Below are 20,353 nucleotides of genomic sequence, written 5' to 3'. Positions count from 1 at the left end.
TCAGCAGGAGCTCTTCGACTCCGAAAGCCCCAAGCAGGCACCTGCCCCAGAGCCACCTCTCACGAAGCCAACCCCCAAGCAGATGCACCCCAGGGCCATGGTCACAGCTCCCTCCTCTGCCTTTCGGAGGCACCACTACAGCCAGGACTAGACGAGTATAAAAATAACCAAAGCTGGAATTGGGTAACGAAGGTACTGTGTTAATCAGGCTAACAGGGAGGGCTCAATGCCAGGACCACTGACTGGATGAAGAAGGGTGGCATTAATGGGTGCTACTGGCTTATCCTGGAAGGAAGGCTGCAACAGCCTGGCCTCTCCCTAGAGCTGCCGGTGACCTGCCCGAGGGTGTCCTTACGTGCCTCCAATTCATCAGCGCTGCCTGCAGATGAAGAACCCTCATGTCATGAAATCAACCAGTCAGCGAAACGTCCCTTCCCCTCCCCATGCCTCCCGGATCTGCTCAAGAAGAGCTCTTCATGGCAGGGCAGGGGGGGTGGAGGGGGCACGTCTTGCGTTTTACATTGTCACGCTGAAATCTGCCAAAGCCATGGACCATGCAATTAAAGCGACATCCCCATCCGAGAGAAGAGGCAGTGCTAAAGGCAGCCCACGGCTAGAGGAGAGAGGGAACAGCGAGCTGCAGCGGGGAGCCAGGACGCTGCCGGGAAGGCAGGAGGTGGGAATCGCTGTAGGAGAGCAAGGGAAGCTCAGCAGATCCTGGAAGAGCTGCTGATACATGAAAAAAAAAATAAAAAAAAAATTGCTAAACATAACGCATGGAGAAGACTTCCCACACCATCGCAGACTGGCTGGTGGAATGGATGACAAACACAAATATATGCCTTATTCTAAAGTTTTGGGGGTTTGGGTTGGTTTTTTGGGGGTTTGGTGGGGTTTGGGTTGGTTTTGGGTTGTTTTTGTTTTGTTTTGCTTTTTTTTTTAAGCAGAACTATTGCTGATTTCTCCTGTAGCAATGCAGAGGCAGCTTGCCATGAAGCTCGCACGTCGAGGGTAGGAAAAAAACAGCCCCTGTTGTTTGGAGCCCGCGTGCAAATGAAATGAGAAGCCTGCAAAGCATCCCATGGGAGGCTGCAATGCGGTGTACCAGCCAGGGTCTGGCCTGGGGCGGGGGAAAAACGGATAACGTCAGGGGGTGAAGTCTCCTCTGGCACCTCTGGAGGACCACAAGTGGCTCAGGGTGAAGGAGCCGTCGTGCGCCCCTGGCCAGGCTGCGCGTCAAGACATTGCCAAAATTCACGCGTGCGGCCAGGTGGAGAGGAGGCGGACGCAAACATGCAGGCAGCGTGGGCTGAAGCTTCCTGGTCCAAACCTAAAGCACAGTTTGAGGAGAATCCACGGCTCCAGAGGGACTGTACAATTAGGAGCGTCTCGGCACTTAATTGACAGGGGAACGTGGTCACCGAGGCACTTCTGAAAAAGGCCACCTTATGCTCATCTTTATCTTCAAACGTGTCAATACAAATAAAATCTAGTCCTCAGCACTCCTGCCCAGAAGGGGAAGCCACCGGAGCCGTCAGTCCTCATCCCGCTAACGCTTGCCAGAAAACAATCAACTTGCTCGTTTGCTGGCGAGCGAGAGGAACCAACCCCCAAACTCATCTCCTTCAACGCAAACAACAGATGGGAAACCACGTTTGTCCAGAGAACCGAGCTGTGGAAGCCGACGGTGCCATTTCATCCTATTAGTCACTTCTTACCCGGTTCCCTCGTCTCTAGTTAACGCTCCCCAAACGAACCAAAGGCTGTCAGAGCAGCTCTTCTCCTCTCCCCAGGAGGCACTAACCCACACGAGGCTCTTGAGGACCCTCTGGGTTTTAAAGGCAACCTCCAGCTCCGGCGCCTGGCTGTTGGGATGATCTTTACCCACACCACGCCGCCACCAAAGCCAAACGTTCAACACAAAACAGCCTCGCGCTGCCGAGCTTTGCCACTAACCTTGATGGGCCGTCAGGGGCAGGACGGCGCTCCCCCCGGCGCATCCCCCGCCGAGACGGCACCCGTAAAGCTGTTAGCTCCTCAGGAAGCGCGAGCATCCCCTTCTTCACCACTCGCCCTTGCTGGCGGAGAGAATTGGACAGGCAGGAGGAAACCTTTCCAGCGCTGCTCCTCTGCTCTCCCAGCCTCCCCGGGGAGCGCAGGACACCACCCCACCCCACCCCCCCTGCCGAAGCAAGCTGAGCACGCCGGCAGTGCCGCCGCCGGAGGCGAAGGGACAAGTCCTTCCAGTTCATTAGGGAAGGTTTCTTGTGCAATTTGCTGCCTCACTAGCTCCTGTTTAGACAGCCTTTGTTCCCTGTCCGCAGGAGCGCATGAAGGGTTCGGACATCCGTAGGTGCTCGGAAGATGCTGTCCTGCGGGCTCGGTCAGGGCGGACGACAGAGAGCTCACCCCAGGTTTTAACCTCTTGAGCTTCTGCACGCCGACGTGCTCTTAAGTGCAGCCCCAGGTCCCCTCCCGCTCCGTAGTGCGTGGCTTCCGCACCACGCCGCCGGGAAAGCCTAATGGCTTGCTTGGCCTTTTGCTGCTGCTGCCGCCCGCCACCCACCGCCTGCCGAAGGACGGACGTCCACAGTAACAGGAGCCTCCGGTCCTGCTCGCTTATTGTCTTCTGCAGAACTAAAATAGCAGCCTGGGAGGGAGCCGGGGAGCTCAAAACTTTCCATTCACCGGTACCTCCTGCCCAAAGCGGAGAAAGACACAAGGCCACGGGGTGTCTCTGGGTGCGGAGCGGCCGGCTGGTACAGCAGGGATGGGACTCACAGCTATAGCGCTACAAAGAGCACAGGCTGCTCTCGATAGACTTATAACAGGTTAATTAAAAAGCAATAGGTTTCAAACCTGGTTTCCTATCGGTAACACAAAATAAAATCATCATTGGTTTACCGCATGGCTCCACATTTACGGCACGGCTCCAAGGTTACGCGCCGGCCCTGTCGCGGCCTTGCCCATGAGCTTCTGGCTCCTTCGGGAATCCCGGAGAATTACATCAATGGGAGATAATGGCTGTAGCTCAGGGAATAAACTAAACAGCCTTGAATATCTGAAGGTCCTTTTACGGCCCAAACTTTGCATTGCCTCAGCAGCAGCAACATCTGGACAGAGCACAGCAGCAGTTGGGGCAGAGAGGACCCCGACCCGGTACAAAACACCTGGGACAGAGGTTTTTAAACAATAAAGGCAATCCCGGTGCTAACGTAAATAACCCAAAGTCTCTGCAGAGACAGAGTCACAGACCAGGTGCTATGGCCTCACGTCTTCTCCAGACTGAAGGAGCCAAGTTAGGCCTCGTTCATCCTGGTCCAATATGTATTTATGAGTGGAGCTGCTGGAACGAATGACTTCTGCCAACGAACATACTGGAGCAGATCAATGCATCAAAGCAGAATGTATTTTCTATCTGTCTCTCTTTTTTTCTTTTTTTTTAACTATTCTGGATTAAATATGTAATAAATGCTCTTGTAGAATTTAAGGCCTGAAGACAGACAAGCCATTGCACAATGTTTTTACATACCTAAACAGATTTAATTGCTCAATTATTCCAGATAAAGACGATAAGTTCCCTGCCATGAATAATTTATCATCCAGCTAGCCACACACTCTATGAAACGCAAATCTATGGCTGCAGCAGAGGCAAAGTGAGCAGATGCCGCAATCCCGAGATGCCCCGGCTCGTTACCAAACGCTGGCCAAAGGCAGGATAGCGTAGGCTGCCCCAGGCTGGTCTGACCTTGCCCGAAACCCCTGGGACAGCCCCCACCTTCACTTGGGCTACTGTGCTGCTCAGAGGGTGCAAATATTGAACAAATTAATTAGGCACAAAGTTAGGATGTGCACCTAGGAGGAGACAGGCATAGTACATCCCCCCTTCTGTTCATGGTCCAGACGTTGCTGGGCGTCCCCTCCCAGCCCTCCTCAGGAGCTGGCTGTACTGGTTTCTCCAGGAGTTTCATTAGATGATCGTGATGGAGCTTAAGGGCTGCAGGGAAGCCCAGTGGAACACAGTGCACTGGAGGATGGAGACCTGCAGGGGCTATCACGAGGGACGGCACTCGGCAGCCCATGGAGGAGGCAGAAGGAGGACTGCTGGGAGGATGAAAGGTTCCGTCTGACCAGGACTTACCACACTTGGATAGAACAGACCCAAGAGAGAGACCTGGAAAGCATCCAGAAGGAAGGTTAATCCTAAACCTGTGAGGAAGCCATCCCAGGCAGCCCCCTTCCCACACAGAGGAGTCACGAACTGAGCACTGCCCAGGGACAGCCATCGTACCAACCACACATCGATGGCTAAGAGGGGCAGGTACCACCTCCAGGCTCCAGCCACCCCGAACGAATGCAGAATGGCTTTTCCCACAGGGCTCAGGGCCCTATCATACACCTTCAGCATCTTTTATGACTCTCCGAGAAGCAGATGAGAGGCACTGGGTGGGTTTCCTCCAGCACTGCCTTCCCCTGCCACGTTCCCCGTTCTTTCCAAGAGATCCTCCTGTGTCTGAATTTTATTGACGCTGATGCTTCGTTCCAACAAACCCGTATTAAAGGCTTCGGGATTTTGCCCTGATGCCCTGCAGCAGGAAGAAGAGAGGGCTGTACGGGTCTCTGAAAGGTTTTGGCTCTATCCTCTGCCCCGGGCAGGATCAAACAAGCCTGCAGTGCTGCCGACAGATGTTTGTCTAATTTGGTCTTTAAGACTTCCCATCAGTTGTGGATTTACTGGGTGGGCTGTGAAAAGGGGAATAAAAGGGCTTTGGCTTAACCATCCTAACTGCTAGAAAATGTTACCAAAATATTAGACTGCAAGGAAGATTGAGGTTAAGTCCATTACTTGCCATCCTACTGACCACAAACACTGAACAGCAGCTGTTTTATCCAGTAAAAGAAGTCTGGGACCTGATGAAGGCGTCCATCCAGGGAAGCAGGTCCCGGCACCAAGACTACAATGAGCAAACTGTCTCCTAGAGGTGACTGGACACCAACTTCACGCTGCAGAACTCTTGGTCTCGGTCTCCCCTGGGGCTCCACGGCACCTCCACGGCCTTCAAACCCAATTATTGGTTTTCTGCATTTCCAGGCACAGTTTCTGTGCTTTTTTAGGGGCTACTCAGGCAGCATTGGAGGACTGCATGCTATGAAAGGAGCTCAGCTTTGCATGGTCCCATCAAAGCAGCCCACAGACCACCTGCCCACAGATCCACCATCCATCTTGCCGCCTTCTGGAGAGATGCAGTTGGGTGGCCCTGGTGCCTGAAACAGGTTTACAAGCATGGGCCATGAACACCAGAAACAGTTTTTCCAGTCACCAGCTACATATTTTATAGCTTTTAATAGCTTAGAATAGCTTTTCTGTGCTGGAATTCCTATCCCCATCCAAATGCACCTGGACCCAGCTTGAACTCATCATCTACTAAGTAAAACACACCAATTCCAACACAAAAATCTGTAAACAATTAGAATTCGACCAGATACCTGTAAAGCCACATCACTGTTAATTGGGTTTTTATAGCCATTACATAAGCTCTAAGAAGGGGATACTTAATTGCAAGCCAGTCCACAACAGCAATCACCTCGTCTTCCAAAGAATCACTAACACGGACAAACGCAAAGCAAGATTAAAATCAGGCATTCAAATCAGGATTTTTTGCTTACTGATCTAAAGCCATTATTGCCACAGAGATCTAAACTAATGCACCCCAAAAAGGTGTAATCAGAACGGGGCCTGCTAGCCACAAGGCTGCCTCTTCTATCATCACCCAAGCCAAAATATGAAGTTACCCAATTAGGGGAGCCCTCTGCCGCCCTCCTGATGGGGGACTCAAAGGATCACCATAGAGCAACGCGTTGGGCTGGGACCCCTCAGCCCAACTTCAAACCCTGGGCAAGCTTACAGTGAAAGCGAGCTTTGTGCTGCTCAAACGAGGGGCCGAGTCCTTGATTACAAAACTAGAAACTGTTAGAGAAGAGGAAAAAAAAGTTTCAAATAGAAATCACTCATTTAAAAAAAGAAAAAAAACCCAAGGTATATCCCAGCAGCAAATCTTTCCTCCACCTTTTTAGGCTTCTTAGCTTCTCTTTGAAAGATCTCCAAACAGCAGCAGCTTTAGGTCCACACACAACAAAAATAAAATAATCCCAAAGGACACAAAACCCCAAACCCACCATGCAAGAATTCTCTCACAAACACTCTTTTTGTGCAAACACGCCACTGTCAACCACTATTTTAAGGTTGTCTCTAGCCCCTTTGTTGCTATCGCACCCCACGGTGCATGGGGAGCATCACCCTCACCGAGACGGTGCTCCCACCGCTGAGCTGCGGCAACATTTCTAGCACCGGTGGCTGCAAAGAGAAGATGGAAAGAGAGATGTAGATGTATCGGACACGGTGGTGCATGCCACTCAAGCAATAAATACCGGAAGAATAAATTGGGTTGCTCATTTGAACAAAGTATTTAAGAGCTCCTTGACGAGGGCATCCGTCCACACCATCACAGCCGAGAACTCGGTCTGCGGGAGCAGGCTGGTGTTTAATGAAATCTCAAATTAACTTGACAGGCAAAGGAAAAATAAATAAATAAAGCTTTTCTTCCTTGTAAATAGTGTATTTTTTTATTAAAGCCTCACAGCCATGTCAAACAGTGATCTCTAGGCAGCCACCCCATGCTTCTGGCAGGACAAGGAAATAGTGCAGTTTCTAAAACAGTTCCTATAAAAGCCTTTCTTCCTCAAGCCCTATAGCTCGATAGACGGTCTGTAGGTGCTGGACCCACGCAGCACCTCCACGCCTCAGCCACCGCAGCCATGGAGCACGTTGGACAAGGCGACAGGCAATGCAAGCCACAGCGCTCCGGGAACAGCACCGCTCCACGTCCACCCAGACGGAAAGGCAACCGTGGAGGAGCGAACTGCACGGTTCAAGCCGATCTCACCCTTCTTTGATTTGCTCCAACGCCAATTAGAAATCACTTTTGGAGAGAAAAAAATGGATCTTGTCACCCTGCCCTGGCCTCAAACCCCAACAACTTGAGGGTAATTAGCAGCTCCGGGACTGATGCTTATCTACGGCACATTTCTCGCAGGCAAGAGAGCAGGAGCGACCGCTGCTGCCTCCATTTCTGAGCGTTCAGCTGGAGAGGTCTCACCTCCTGATTTTCAAGTGTTGCACATCAAAACCTCCAGCTGAAGCGGGGGAGCTGGGCCAACAGCAAGCAATCAGACCCAAACTGCCTTAAATTGGGTAGAGAAGGGATGGATTGGCCGGCGAGAGGGAAGCAGCAGGACCCGTGCACCAGGGCGGGGGAGAAACATTTTACATCCATAAAAATACCACCTTCCCGTAAGCTTTTATCTGCCCACAGCCTTGTCTGTTGGTGTTAACGTTCCCCCCCCCCCGCCTGGCTGGGCTGGCTCCTGGCATCTGCAGAGGAAGGAAAAGGAGGAGAAAAAGGTCTGAACCACGGCGGGCAGCAGGCGTTGGTATGCAAAACGGCTCACCATGCATGATCAACATCACCTTGGGGGTTGCCGCTCATCGGTGCACAGCGACCCACTCGCTCAGGGAGAGGGTCTCACCATGCTGAGACCTTTGCTTCCCGGTGGGATGCAGGCTGGGTGGCACGGGGCGACTGCCTGCAGCTGGAAGACATGGGAAAAGGGGTTGGCTGGAGAAGAAGGGGGACTTGGGGCAACAGCTTGAGCTGGCCAAAGCCATCAGGAGTGACAATGAATCATAGAATGGTGTAGGTTGGAAGGGACCTTGAAGATCATTGAGTTCCAACCCCCCTGCCATAGGCAGGGACTCCTCCCACTAGACAAGGTTGCTCGAAGCCCCATCCAGCCTGGCCTTGAACACCTCCAGGGATGGCGCTTCATGGGATGAAGCTTTCACTTTTTACAAAAAGTAACGTAGCGCCCAATGTTGGCTCTTGGTTGGGGTGGCATGGCCTTGAGATTACTTAATGCAGTGGTAGCTGGAGCTCTTCAGAGCCCTCCAAATGACATGTCCTTCAAAACTATCAGATCGTGGGACTTTTCTGGGCAGACCTGTAAAAACTTTACACCCAGGATCTGCATAAAGCATTATTTCAACACATCCCCCGGGTCTCAACAAGAATTTAGCACCTGGAATTAGTTATGGCAAACAATATTTCAGAAGTCGTTGGGTTGGTATTTTTTTTTTTTCTTCCTAATTCAATAAAGCAATAACGATCGTCTGCTGAGAGCAAGTAATGGGATCCCAGAAGCAGCTCAAAGACAGATGGCAGCAGCAGCATGCCTGTTTGGTGATATTTCTCAAAGCGCTCTCCAATTTGAAAGCCACAATCATATCATCTGGAAAATTAATATGGCAGGTCAGAACATAACGCACAGTTTGTAAAAACGCGTTTTAGGGCACGAGCTGGCCTGGCCCGGCATCTCAGTACTTACTCCCCACTTCAAAAAAAAAAAAAAAACACCCAAAAAAAACCCACCAGGATTCATGCCCCAGTCCACCAAAGGTCCCTCAGGCAGGTTGCTCAGGACCAGCTGAAAGGAGCACGCCTGGGTACGAGGGCGCAGTTTAACTGGGCTTCGCCTTTTAGACAGGGGAGGTCCCCCCCTCAACTGCCCCAGCACCGTTGGTCTCGCACATCGTGCTCCACCAAACACCAAAAGGGTATTTGCTTTTCTCAGAGCTTGCAAGGTTTTGCAATAGGCAAAGTACCTCACGGGCAAAACCGAGCGAGGCGCGCTCAAGGAGAAGCCTCTCCCCACAATAAGCATGCTCGTTATTTCTGGGGAATCCAGAAATTCAGGTAATTCAACTCTTCCTCAGGTCCCCAGGATAATTTTATCACCGACCACTAGTTTATAACTGAGACTTTTCCACTAGACCTGGTATTTTTATCTACGGGGCATCATCTCTGGGGGAGGAAAGGGGATGTGGTACATCTGAGGGGCCGAGCAGAACCAATGTGTGACTCAGAGCCATGGTGAAGCTGGTTTTGGAGGAACCCCACACCCGAAGAGCTGCAGGGACGCGACCTTTCCAGCTTTACCCCCTGCCTGCGTCTTCAGCCATCAGGGTACTCCGCAATTAAGGAGGGGGTGAAAAAAAACCACCAAAATTGAAATCCCAAGGGGAGTTCCCACCCTAGAGCCAGTGACCCCCACTCCAGCACACCCAGCCGGGTGCCTCGCTATACGCACACTTCTATACGTTTGCACCCTTCGCAGGCTTGTAATGGGGAAAGCTTGCTCAACGCAAAGCCGAGTTAGGCGCAGTGACGAGCTCGTTTGCTCTTTGGGGACGGGGCTTCAAATAGCTGCTCGCTTGTGGCAATTAAAGCAGGCAGAGCACTGCCACCGGCTCCCCCAGCCTGTGCTGTGACTGATGCAAGCGCCGTCTGTAGCGCGCTGATAAGGATATTGGATGATTCAGAATAATCTAGGCTTTGCCGAACATACGAGCCCGAGTGTTTGCGCTTCTGTTTCCGTCTAACGGGAATGCTGTGTCGTGCTCGTTAGAAGGGGGAGAGGGCGGCTGGGGGTAGGTGGCCACCAAAACTTCCTCTCCACAGGACCGATGGGCACGTCTGTCCTGCTCACCACTGGGGTCTTTTCCACGGAGGTCTCCAGCCCAAGGGTCTGGCCAGTCTAACTGCCACGGCTCGGACATGGCAAGGGGGTGGCAGAGCAGGTGTGGAGGGAGCAAAAAGTCAACATTAAGTCTTCTTCCCATCTTGCGGGGGTGTTTCATGAGCTGCGACTGGGTAGCAGAGCTGCTCCACAAGCAGTTGGGGACCAATTAAGATGCAGTAGATGGGCATCCAAGGGGGCAAGGGAGGAAGGGGAGGGACACACCGGACCTTCAGTCTTCAAATCTGACTTCCAGCTGGTTTAGTGCCACGTTATGCCCACGCCTTAACTGGCTTTGACAAACCTTCAATCCCACAGACCTGCTTCATAGTCTACTCCCACCCCATTAAGACCACATCTCGCCCTCTGGATTTCCCTACTGAGCCATTCCAATGACTTGGCTTTGACTTCACCTGAAGCAGAAAGCCAAGCCAACAGCACACCCTATTTACAACAAAAAACGAATCCAGAACTGAAGCATCCCACCCTTCAGCTGTCCTCGATCTACAAGTTTATCACCTAGATAAAACGGCATTTCAATCAGAGTTAAAATAACTGGTTTTCGTGGAGCAATTCGCACCGTACCCCCTCAGATAAGGGCTGTCCAGGAGCATGGCTGCATATCACATCTCCGAGATGAGGAGCTGGGTACGACAGGAGGGTGAGGCCTGGGACCAAGGCTGTACGAGCTTGAATTGAAGTGGTGAGGAACACCTCAGCAGGCACAAACTCCTGTCCCACAAACACCTTACTGCACTCACAGGGCTGTTTTCAGAAATTTCTGATGCTTTTCAGTCTGCTACGCTACATAAATCCCCTTTTAGCACCTAAACATGACCATAGTCAAGAGACAGACAAAAGACAGGGTTAGGAAGAAGCAAGTTGGGCTTCTGGTGATGGGAGCCAGATGTGGCAATGGTGATAGGCTAAAATTCAGGTCCAAAGGGATGCTGCCGAGATGTCACCACCTCTTACAAGCACCGCTGTCTTTAAAGACCAGACAGACCTCATTCATATGTTGTTATCAGCTGGGGTGGGAAGAGTCACATCACAGCATCTCCCCCTCAACCGAGGCTCTCCCACACTGGAGACGCATCCCCCGAGATGGAGCCGTAGGGGATGCAGAGCACCTGAAACCTCCCCATTATAACCACCCCGATCTCTGCTGCTTGTGGAAAGATGGTAAATAGGAATTAATTCGGCTGGGATTCACTCAATCCCCATCGAGGCACTGAGTTTGAAGTTTTCTCCTAAGGGCTCCCCAAAGGCAGCGCAGCGGTTTCCCACCAAGCACACATCGCAAACACCACCGTACAAGCGAGGGCCATAAAGCCCTGTGCAATTGCTGCTCTCTGGGATATTTTGTGTGCGGTGAGGAGGACCCAGAGGGACACTCGACCCCGTGTGAGACTTCACGTGCTCAACTGGTAGGAAAACCTTGAGCAGCATCCGTGTGAGTGACACAGCTCCATCCACCACCACAGGCTGTAAAGGGTCTTATTTCTCTGCCTGAGGATGTCCAGGGCAGGGAACTGAAAACAAGTAACAGACACAGAGAAGCTTTCATAAAACACAGGGACCCTCTGACTCGGTACCCCGCGCTGTTTTGGAGAGCTTGACAGCCCTTTCCCATCCTCAGCTAGCTTTTCTTTTTAATGACAGCGATACGCGAGTTGAAAGCTAGAGGAAAACCACGTCTCATCCAAGCAGACAGCTCAGTAACTTCACGTACCAAGGGAAGGACGACGCAGGGCGGCGCGTGCGGCTTGCTGGGCTTGGTATTTATCAAGCAGAAGAAGATGGCAAGAAGAACACCGGCCACCTCCCACCTCTCAGGAGTATTCATCTTTCCTTGCAGTTGTTTTCATTACCCCTCTCTCCACCGCAGCATCGCTTCGGCGTGTGGGCAGCTACGCTCTCCCGTCCCCTCCAAACAATTTAACGCGTCACTGCAGACCCTGATGCGTCCCTGCAGCCCAGTTCCCGCCACCGCGGCTCATCGGAGCCAGCCGTCAGCAGAGGGGAGCCACCGTGAGCAACACCAGCCCTGTTAGTCACCGGGAACCGTTTTAAGCCAAGGTTGGGTTGGGTGGGGTTTTTTTGACATTTTCCACAAGTGAATTTTGCATTATTTGAATCATCTACGCAGAGCACAGCAAAAGGCAGCACACTGGGAGGAACAGCCAGAATTACTCATGAGCTTTTTATATTTTTTTTGTTGTTGTTGTTGGCTCCGACTTAAAATTGCGATATATCGAACAGACAAGGCCGGGAGAAGTCCCTGCTCGGGCTGCAACAGGGGCTGAAAAGGCAAATGAGTCATTTGTATGTAGAAAGCCTCAGCAAGTTCTCCAGCTTCATGTGAGTTGCTTTATCCAGTGCTAATCACCCCATTTAAAAAAAAAAAAAGATAAAACATAAATAAATAAAATAATTTAAAAAAAAGTCCAACCAAGAGGTAACAGAAGCATTCTTCACCGCAACACTGCAGATGCAGGATGAAATGAGGGCTGGGATACTTGCTGTAGGGATAAGGGGATTAAGAGGTGAAGGGCAGCGGTGAGGAAGGGCTAAAATACAGGATACACACACATACACGCAACCTGTTGGTGGAGATAAATTCAAGGTTCCTATCAAAACCTTCTCATTATGAAAACACACAATATTCACCGCAATCCCCCAAAACAGTGTGGTTTTAGTGCCTAGCTCTTCCACCGTGCCCACAGCACGAGGTGCTCCTGAGGAGAGCTGTAGGGCTTCTTCAGGTGGGCACATCCCCACCAAGCACTGGTCCCAGCCATCCCCCAGCACTGGGAGAGGAGCTGCCCCGCGGCCGCACACCGGGCCAAGCATCCCTGCCCCAGAGGGGGCTTCTCAGGGTGGATGCAGCCCAAATTGCTCCATGCTGATGAGAAGGCAGCAGCCACAATGAGCCCCAGCTCCTGCAAAGAGCATCACAGGTGAATTTAGCTGGCTGAAGCTCCGCTAAAAACAAACCCGCAAATCGGAACAAAACTCGCCTTCCTCTCCTGTTGCGCAGCCTGATCTAGTGGAAAATTTCTCCCGGATCTGCACCGTTAACGCTCACGACAGATTTATTTTTTTGCAGCTATGCCATGAGGAAGGATGATCTCAAAAGAGAAATCGTTCTGAAACGGGCGACTTGACTCAGCGACACGGGGGTCCGGCTGGATGCAGGGTGCAACCTTACCACCTACGGAGCTGTCTACCGCCACAGCCGCGCACAAACCCTGCCTGCCCGAGGGCGTCTTGCGTCTCCATCTGATCACAGAAGGAAAAAAAAACCCACAAAAACATACTCCTGGACTCGCTGAAAGGTGCGGAGAAGGGAGGCCCGCTGCTTGCGGCACCAGCCCCACAGCCTGACCTCCCCCAGCTCCTCTACCACGGCCACCATGAGCACCACACCTGGGGGTGAAATCCCCCCAGGGGAAGCTGGACCAGAGAAACACTTACTATTATTAAATATTACCCCATTTTTGAGATCTGCTTTACAGGATCCAGCACTCTTCAGACCCAGCACTCACTCTTTAAGGGGAGAGGGGAACTATAATCTCTAAACGCAGCCTCGTGTCTCCGTACGAGCACAACAGCATCTCCTGGAGATGCGGCGCTGCCTGCGCACCAACAGCCGGGGCCGGAGGCTGCTTCACAGACAGAAAAACACCCCAACGAATAGCCGGCAAGGTCCCAAGGGCAGGAGAAAACCTTGTCAGCTTTGCTGTTCAGCACGAGAAGGGGCCGCGTAAACGGAATCTGGCGGCTCCTCCCCTGCCGTCAATCCCGTCACAAAAAGCTAAAATTCAACCGCAGAGCCTCAGCACCCAGAGAAAACTTGGAAATTTAGGGGGTGCCACACCAGCATCACCCCACAGGGAGGAGACAGGAAGGAGGAGGACCACCTTGTTTGATAAGGCAGAGAGGGACAGGGGGATGTTAAATGTCTCATAAAAATCATGTTTAATTACCTATTGGCAAGCAATATATTCACCCTTTTTCACCCAGCGCTCACCCCTTGGTGCCCCCCAAGCTCACTGGACGCAGCCCGAGCCCCAGAAACCACCACGTTGATGACACCCAGGAACCACGGGGCAGCGCATCAGAGCACAATGTACTATAAGATGTGGCTTCAAGCCACAGAAATTACAGAAACAGAAATTACAGTCATGATCTGATGACTTCAAGGTTACCCAGAGCACAGGGGACCTCGCACCCGGCTACTCCCCACCAAACCATGCTGGCATCTGTTAGACCCCTGGGTCAAACCACCGACGCCAACGGGGATTTTGCCCACACGGCGGGCATCAGAGACCCATAAAAGTTTGGATGTTCAGTGAACAACAAGCAGGAGAGGAGAGGGATGAGAGGAAGGGATCAGGGATGTACTGCTCTTCACAATGGCCACCGTTTTAATGCAGAAGTACAACCCAACCTTGACCTGCAGGGCCGCTGAACCGGCGGTCAAAAGTCAAGCCAATGCCGAAGCATCAAGACTTCATTTGGGGCCCTTAATTCCCCTCAAAAAAGGCAGGTTTCGATAAAAATTGGACACTAAGACACTGCAGAGTATAAAATCAAGACAATGACCCAAATGAGAAATTGGCTTTCAGGAAGAACAGCATATGAACACCTTCACCATTTTCCCAACATGTGGGGTTTTTTTTTTTTTTTTTTTTTTTTTTTTTTTTATGTCATTTGCTAAATGTATGAGGTGATGCTGTGAGCAGGCACCGCTCCTGCTGGTGGAGCTGGGCTGGAGAAGGCTTTGGACCAAGGCCACCCCTCCAGCACCGATGAACCCTCCTCCTACCACCAGAGATGTTCTGCCGAGCACTTTGTCTCCTCCCATATCTCCTCCTTCTTCGCTCCACTTCACCTGAATTTTCTTACAAAATTGAGCAAGAAAACCATCTCCTGTTAAGTTATGATAAATACAGCCCTATACCGTACATTCACAATTATACCATTTTGTTCTCATCTCTTCAGCTGATGGTCTGTTTTCCGCCCATACAATTCAAACATTCACCTAAAAACTTTAAATTATTTATGTGGATACCTCCTCCCGCTACAGATAACTCAAGAGCTGCTGAGAGGTTTTCCTCTCCTGCAAACACAACCTTGACCACTGTTGGGAAACCAACCAGCAAGTTTTTAATCCTCCCTGAGACTTTTCACGTTTCACTTGCCAAAGGTGTGTGATCAAAGGTTGGTGATGATCTTATGTGGCATGGAGCACATAGGGAACAGATTTATTTACGAAATATTTAAAATATTTCATATTTTCTTATTACATTATATTCAGAATGTAAAAAGTACAAAATCTCTTCAATCTCCCCAAACACAGCTAAAAACATGGACCAGAAATGAAGTTTAACAAGTATTATTATTTGATAGGATGAGGGGGAATGGCTTCAGATTGGAAGAAGGTAGATTTAGATTAGATATTAGGATGAAATTTTTCACTTCAAGGGTGGTGAGGCTCTGGTTGCCCCGAGAAGCTGTGGCTGCCCCATCCCTGGAGGTGCTCAAGGCCAGGTTGGACGGGGCTTGGAGCAACCTGGGCTGGTGGGAGGTGTCCCTGCCCAGGGCAGGGGTGGAACTAGAATGATCTTCAACGTCCCTTCCAACCTAAACCATTCTATGATTCTATGGTAAGTATTAGCTCTTCATACAGTCACAAATACAGCAGATACATTCAGAATGGCTTGGGGACAAAAGCAGGGACTTCAAAAAGAAAGTAATTTGGTGAAGAACATACCTGTATAAATATGCTCCTTTATTCAAGGTGGGAAGAAAAAAAAAAATCTATTGTGTGCATCCGTATACTTATGAAACTGCATCTGATGAACACGATTTCAAATGGGGAAAAAAAAAAGCACAATGGAAACGTAAGGAAGAATGCAAAGATTTTCTATAATCCCAAAGCGGTTCCAAACAAACCTATTAGGCAGCCAGACATTTTGAGTTTCATTTCAGCACTAACCAAAGCACGTATTTTAACGCTGTGCCACTGCTCTTGATTAAAATCAAAACCAAGCTCTACATTTTTTTCAGCTTAGCACTTCAGATGGGGAGGAAATGAATTAAAAGAAAGCCCCAAAATGTTAAGAGAACACTGAAGAAATTAATTTCTCAAATTAGCCATGTGTAGTGGCACTTCAAAACCCCAGAGAAACAGAAAGGATGCCTGCAGGTTACTCCTTGTGATACCAAACAGAGCAAATCCAATCAGATGAACATGCTGCAGGATCAGTCAGGCGAAAGCCACGGGAGCAGCATTACAAAGTGAAAGATGTATAAAAAGAGGATTTTCTCAACCTATTGTACTGGCTTGAAACTGAGCTATTCCCCCCCGGAGGAGATGACAGCCTTGCTGGTACAGTCCTGCAGAACAAGCTATCAAAAAAAAAAAAAAGAAACAAACCCAAACCACCCTCAAAGACGACACTGAGGAAAACTAGAAAAAAAGTTTTAATGCGAAATTTAAAATCCTACTAGAACATCAGGGCTGCAATATTGCATTTCAAATAGCACATCTCCATTCAAAAGCCCATTTGCTACACAGGCGCGTAAGCGAACTGTTAAATTTTACTGTGCTAATTTCATAACTTCTTGTCTTTAATGGTGCCAGCGCAGCTCCCTGCTTCACATTTCCCCCTGCTTAAAATAACCATCTATGGCAAGAGCACTGACCTTCAGCAATAAGTGAATGAACGAGAAAACTGGCACGCCAGCAGGCAACCAAATTGAAAACGATGACAGCAGTTATTTCGGAGTGCGGAGATGAACAGAGGGAAGAATATGATTATCTACATGTAAAATATTGAGTGACACCGACAGCAGAGAGGAACGTCTGTTTGCCCAGTCTTGTGAAACAAGAGTGAGCTGGTGCTCAAAGGAATAAAGAGGGGGGCGAAAAAAAAAAAGGAAAAAAAAAAAAGAGTGAATGAAAAAAGCAAGCGATCAACTCAAGATGCCACAGAGGCCAACTGCTTCGTCATGACAGAAATTCATTACTTGCCTTTAAGATAAAATAACCATCAAGGCACATGAAAAAGAATAAAATTTTAAAAAAAGACAAAGAAAAATAATGTTTCAAAGGAATGTACACGCTTCTGAGCGGAAGGTATCACCTAATTATCGAGCTAAGGTGTTGTGCTAGGGTGTATGGTTAACCCTCCTCGGAAAAATCTGCCCTTGGTACTCGTAAGCAGCAGAACGGAGCGTGATAGACTATAGCTCACACACTGTCTGTTGTTATGGTATTTATATATATATATAAATAAAAGCTATTTTATAGGATACATGTATAAAAGACACATCAAGTTTATATAAACGCCTTCTTTTTCAACACCAGGCTCCCAAAAGGGGTTTCTGAAGTCAACGCACGTGGCTGTGTCGTGCCAGACAACCGCTGGAATTCCCACCACACCACATCTGCCGTTTCCGGCAGTCCCACAGCTCCTGCAGGAGAGCAGGTACCAAGTAAAACACAAGTTTGGTTTCCTTGGGTTTGGTTTTCTTAGAAAATGCAGTGTTTTTGATGATTTGACCCTGCCAGAAAGCCTCGAAAGAGAAGTTACAAATCCATACCTACCGCAGCCCAAAGTAGAAACATCACCTATTCACATGAAAATATTTCCATAAGGAAACGCAAATGGAAAATACAACTCCACAAACCACCTCATTAGCAATGCCATGCAGCCACCCTGCAGTACCTGCTGGGCTCGAGGGACCAGACCGGATGGATGCTTTTCCCTGTGAGGACAGTCAAGCAGTGGAGCAGGTGGGACCCACAGGTCCACCCTTGGGAGATACCAAGACCCAAGTGGATAAAGCCCGATGCTCCCTTGCCTGATCTCTGCTTTGAGCAAAGGTTGGACCTGGATGATCTCTGGAGGTCCTTTCCAACCCAGCTCCTACCTTCAAGAATGAGAGTGACCTCCGATCTGCCTCCTGTTAACCCTTTTTAACGCCACCAGACTGCTTCAGGCGCCTTTCTGGGCGACTCCAGAACAGCCGCGTGAGTGGTTGTGCTGAGGACAGCGAGTCACACTCCACCAAGGCAGCAACCACCGCTGCTCCTCCAGCCAACCCATCTCACCAGCTGCCAACACGAGCTCCAAACACTTCTCTTGGACAATGGTTGCCATCCCCCAGCTCCCTCAACAACCTACTTAAAAGTCATAAGTTTGCTTGCCATTGAAATGCATATTAAACTCAGATAAACAAACCAAAAACCCCCCCACCACACCTTTTTTCATCCCAGCTCCAATTTTTCAGATTAGATGCTTAAAAATGCTCCACAGTCCATCAGGTTTCAGAGGGAATAGAGACCTGGAGATGATGAGAGACAGATTGGAGATGCGAAGCAGAAATTCCATGCACACACACAACTGATATGGGTATCTTCAAGAGGGATGCGGGGCAGGGGCCACTGCAGGAAAGCTCTAGGCCAAGGCAGAGGAGGCAGGACCAGGCTGAGCAGAAACTGAGCAACTTGGGGCATTTTCTTTTGTTTATTTGCTGTTTTAACTGCTACTCTTCAGAGTAGTTGGTCAACTTTCAATGCAATGCTTGGACAACGAAGCAAATATTTAGCAAATCAACTCAGAAGGGAAACAGAAACCTGACCACTGGCATTTCCTTGCCCAAGCCTGAATTGCCACCTCAGGGCCCTTGGTTAAGGTCCGAGACCTCATACTGATCTTCACAGGGGTAAGCACTTCTTCAGAGGGGTACAAAAGCAACACCGAGCTAATTATGTCTCACTACACCAGGGGTATCAGCCACCCCAACTCTCCTTCCACCGGGACAAGGGCCTGGAGGGCAGGAGTCTCTCAAACAAAGGCGTTTAGAAACCACCAGGTCTGGTGTCAGGAGCAAGCACTGCATGCTTACTGGAAACAGCAATAAGACATGGGTACCCAGGGGACTTCAGTGCCCAAATCCTGTTTTCTCACACGCTGGAGTGGCACAGTGGCTTTAAGTTCCTGTTATTAAGCCCGAGAGTAGGAATCCCCGCGGTTTGGCTCTTAACACCCGCAAAAAAGCATCCACGTCCCTTCCCACCCTGAGTGGAGGTCTCTGACCTGATGGACGGGCACGGGGAGCCCCGTGGCCCAGCCAGCCCCAGTACCCCCCTAGCTCGCTGCCAGAGCCACCCCCGGGGACCCGGCACAACCATCTCACACGGCACGAAATGCTTCTCCCAGCGACGACTCTCCATCTCACCATCTCCCAGCGCATGACTTTGCACTTCTCTCCTGCCACCAAGCCTGATGCTGCCTGGAACTCACCCGCCACCGAAACATCATCACCCAGGATTAGTCAGGGTCTAAGACGGTCGACACCTCAGGGTTGCCAACAACCCCTCTGATCAACTCCTTCAACTTCAGGGCAGTTTTGCGTCCGTGGACCTCGCCTAAGCCAAGCGTTTTAGGGTTCCAGCAACAGAGACCGAACCTTTCTGGTGGTCCACCATTCCCCTTTAACCGATTTAATCCCCCTGCGTCTCATTATAGCTCACATTACTGCAATTATCCCCCGATTAACCAGCAGAACCCCTGCTCTTGGGCAACGCTGGGTGGACCACGTGATTATAGATTCCCATAGCGGTTGGTGAGCACCCAACCATTTGGGTGCTGGTTCGAAATGAAGGACAAAAACCTCTAATCACTGTCCATCAGAGTACAGAAGAGATACGTCGTGTCTTGAAAAGAGTGAAGAAGGATGGGGAACGCTGATGGTGGGAAACTCTTTTTGGGTGCTCCACACAACTTCCGCACGTGGAGACAAGAAGAACCTCTCCCTGCAAACCCCGGCTGTGGCCACCCCACCGCCCACCCGAGCTGGCCAGGAAGGTCGCCCGAGGAAGAGACGGCATTACCTGGGTGAGATGCGGGTTGGGGTTGAAGCCACACTGGTTGCAGACTTTGCTGTGACACTGGGTGCAGGCGTTGAAGTTGGGCTGTCCCGGGGAGGAGGTGAGCTCCGTCGTCTTGCATATGGGGCAGAGCGTGCTGCTGGGGAGGGGGGCGATCTGCGGGAGCGAGTAAGGAGAGGTTGGGGTGCTGCCCCGCTCTGGTGACACCGAGGGAGACCTCCCCGAGCCTTGGCTCCTGGCGTCCACCTGCAGCATCCTCCGCGGTCCCTCCGCCGGGGGTCCGGGCTGGCCCCGGCCCTTCATCTCCCGAGGGGTCTGGGAGCTGGGCGCAGTCTGTGCGAGGGAGGGGGATGCTGATCGCTGGCCCGCCGCCTGGTCCAGTTGCTCCGGTCTCCTCAGCGTGCTGAAACACCATGAAAAATACACGGAATAAGCCCAGATTTTAGTACACTCAAACGATGTCGGTCAACGCAGAGAACCTCTAAAGCACCCTCTCCATCCCCAAAGCCCCAGCTCAGCCAAGGAGGCACCGGAAAAACACACTGCAAACCGGGGAAACTGTTTGGGTTGGCAGAAGGATGCACTTTACCTTACGAAACGAGGTGCAATTTCAGCTTTCTCTTATGTAACCCAGCAGCAGAGATGTAATTGAATTATTCGGTGTATTCTGAGTTGAACTTTAGTCAGAAAGTTACACAGAAAACACAAATGAGAAGTTTGGGGCAGCGCTGCCTCCTGCCAGCCAGGGGCTCCCTGTTACTTCTCCAGCACAAACCGGTACCCAAAGAGGCAGCAGCAACTCCGGTTTGCAGA

The 20,353-nt window shown here is 50.6% G+C and overlaps 1 protein-coding gene across 1 annotated transcript in view; it reads right to left on the bottom strand.

The window, feature by feature from the left end:
• The window catches only part of BSN (bassoon presynaptic cytomatrix protein), a gene marked incomplete at its 3' end in the record, with an annotated part of 66,721 nt that extends 46,878 nt beyond the window's left edge, over positions 1-19,843 (bottom strand). Inside the window, 1 exon segment of the mRNA XM_009891307.1 lies at positions 19,544-19,843. Within this exon segment, the coding sequence (XP_009889609.1) occupies positions 19,544-19,843 (300 nt within the window).
• Between the last annotated feature and the right edge of the window lie 510 nt (positions 19,844-20,353).

This window comes from Charadrius vociferus, unplaced genomic scaffold, assembly GCF_000708025.1.
Source record: "Charadrius vociferus isolate BGI_N301 unplaced genomic scaffold, ASM70802v2 scaffold758, whole genome shotgun sequence".
In the NCBI taxonomy this organism is placed as follows: Eukaryota; Metazoa; Chordata; class Aves; order Charadriiformes; family Charadriidae; genus Charadrius; species Charadrius vociferus.
This window is presented reverse-complemented; position numbering and strand designations above follow the sequence as displayed.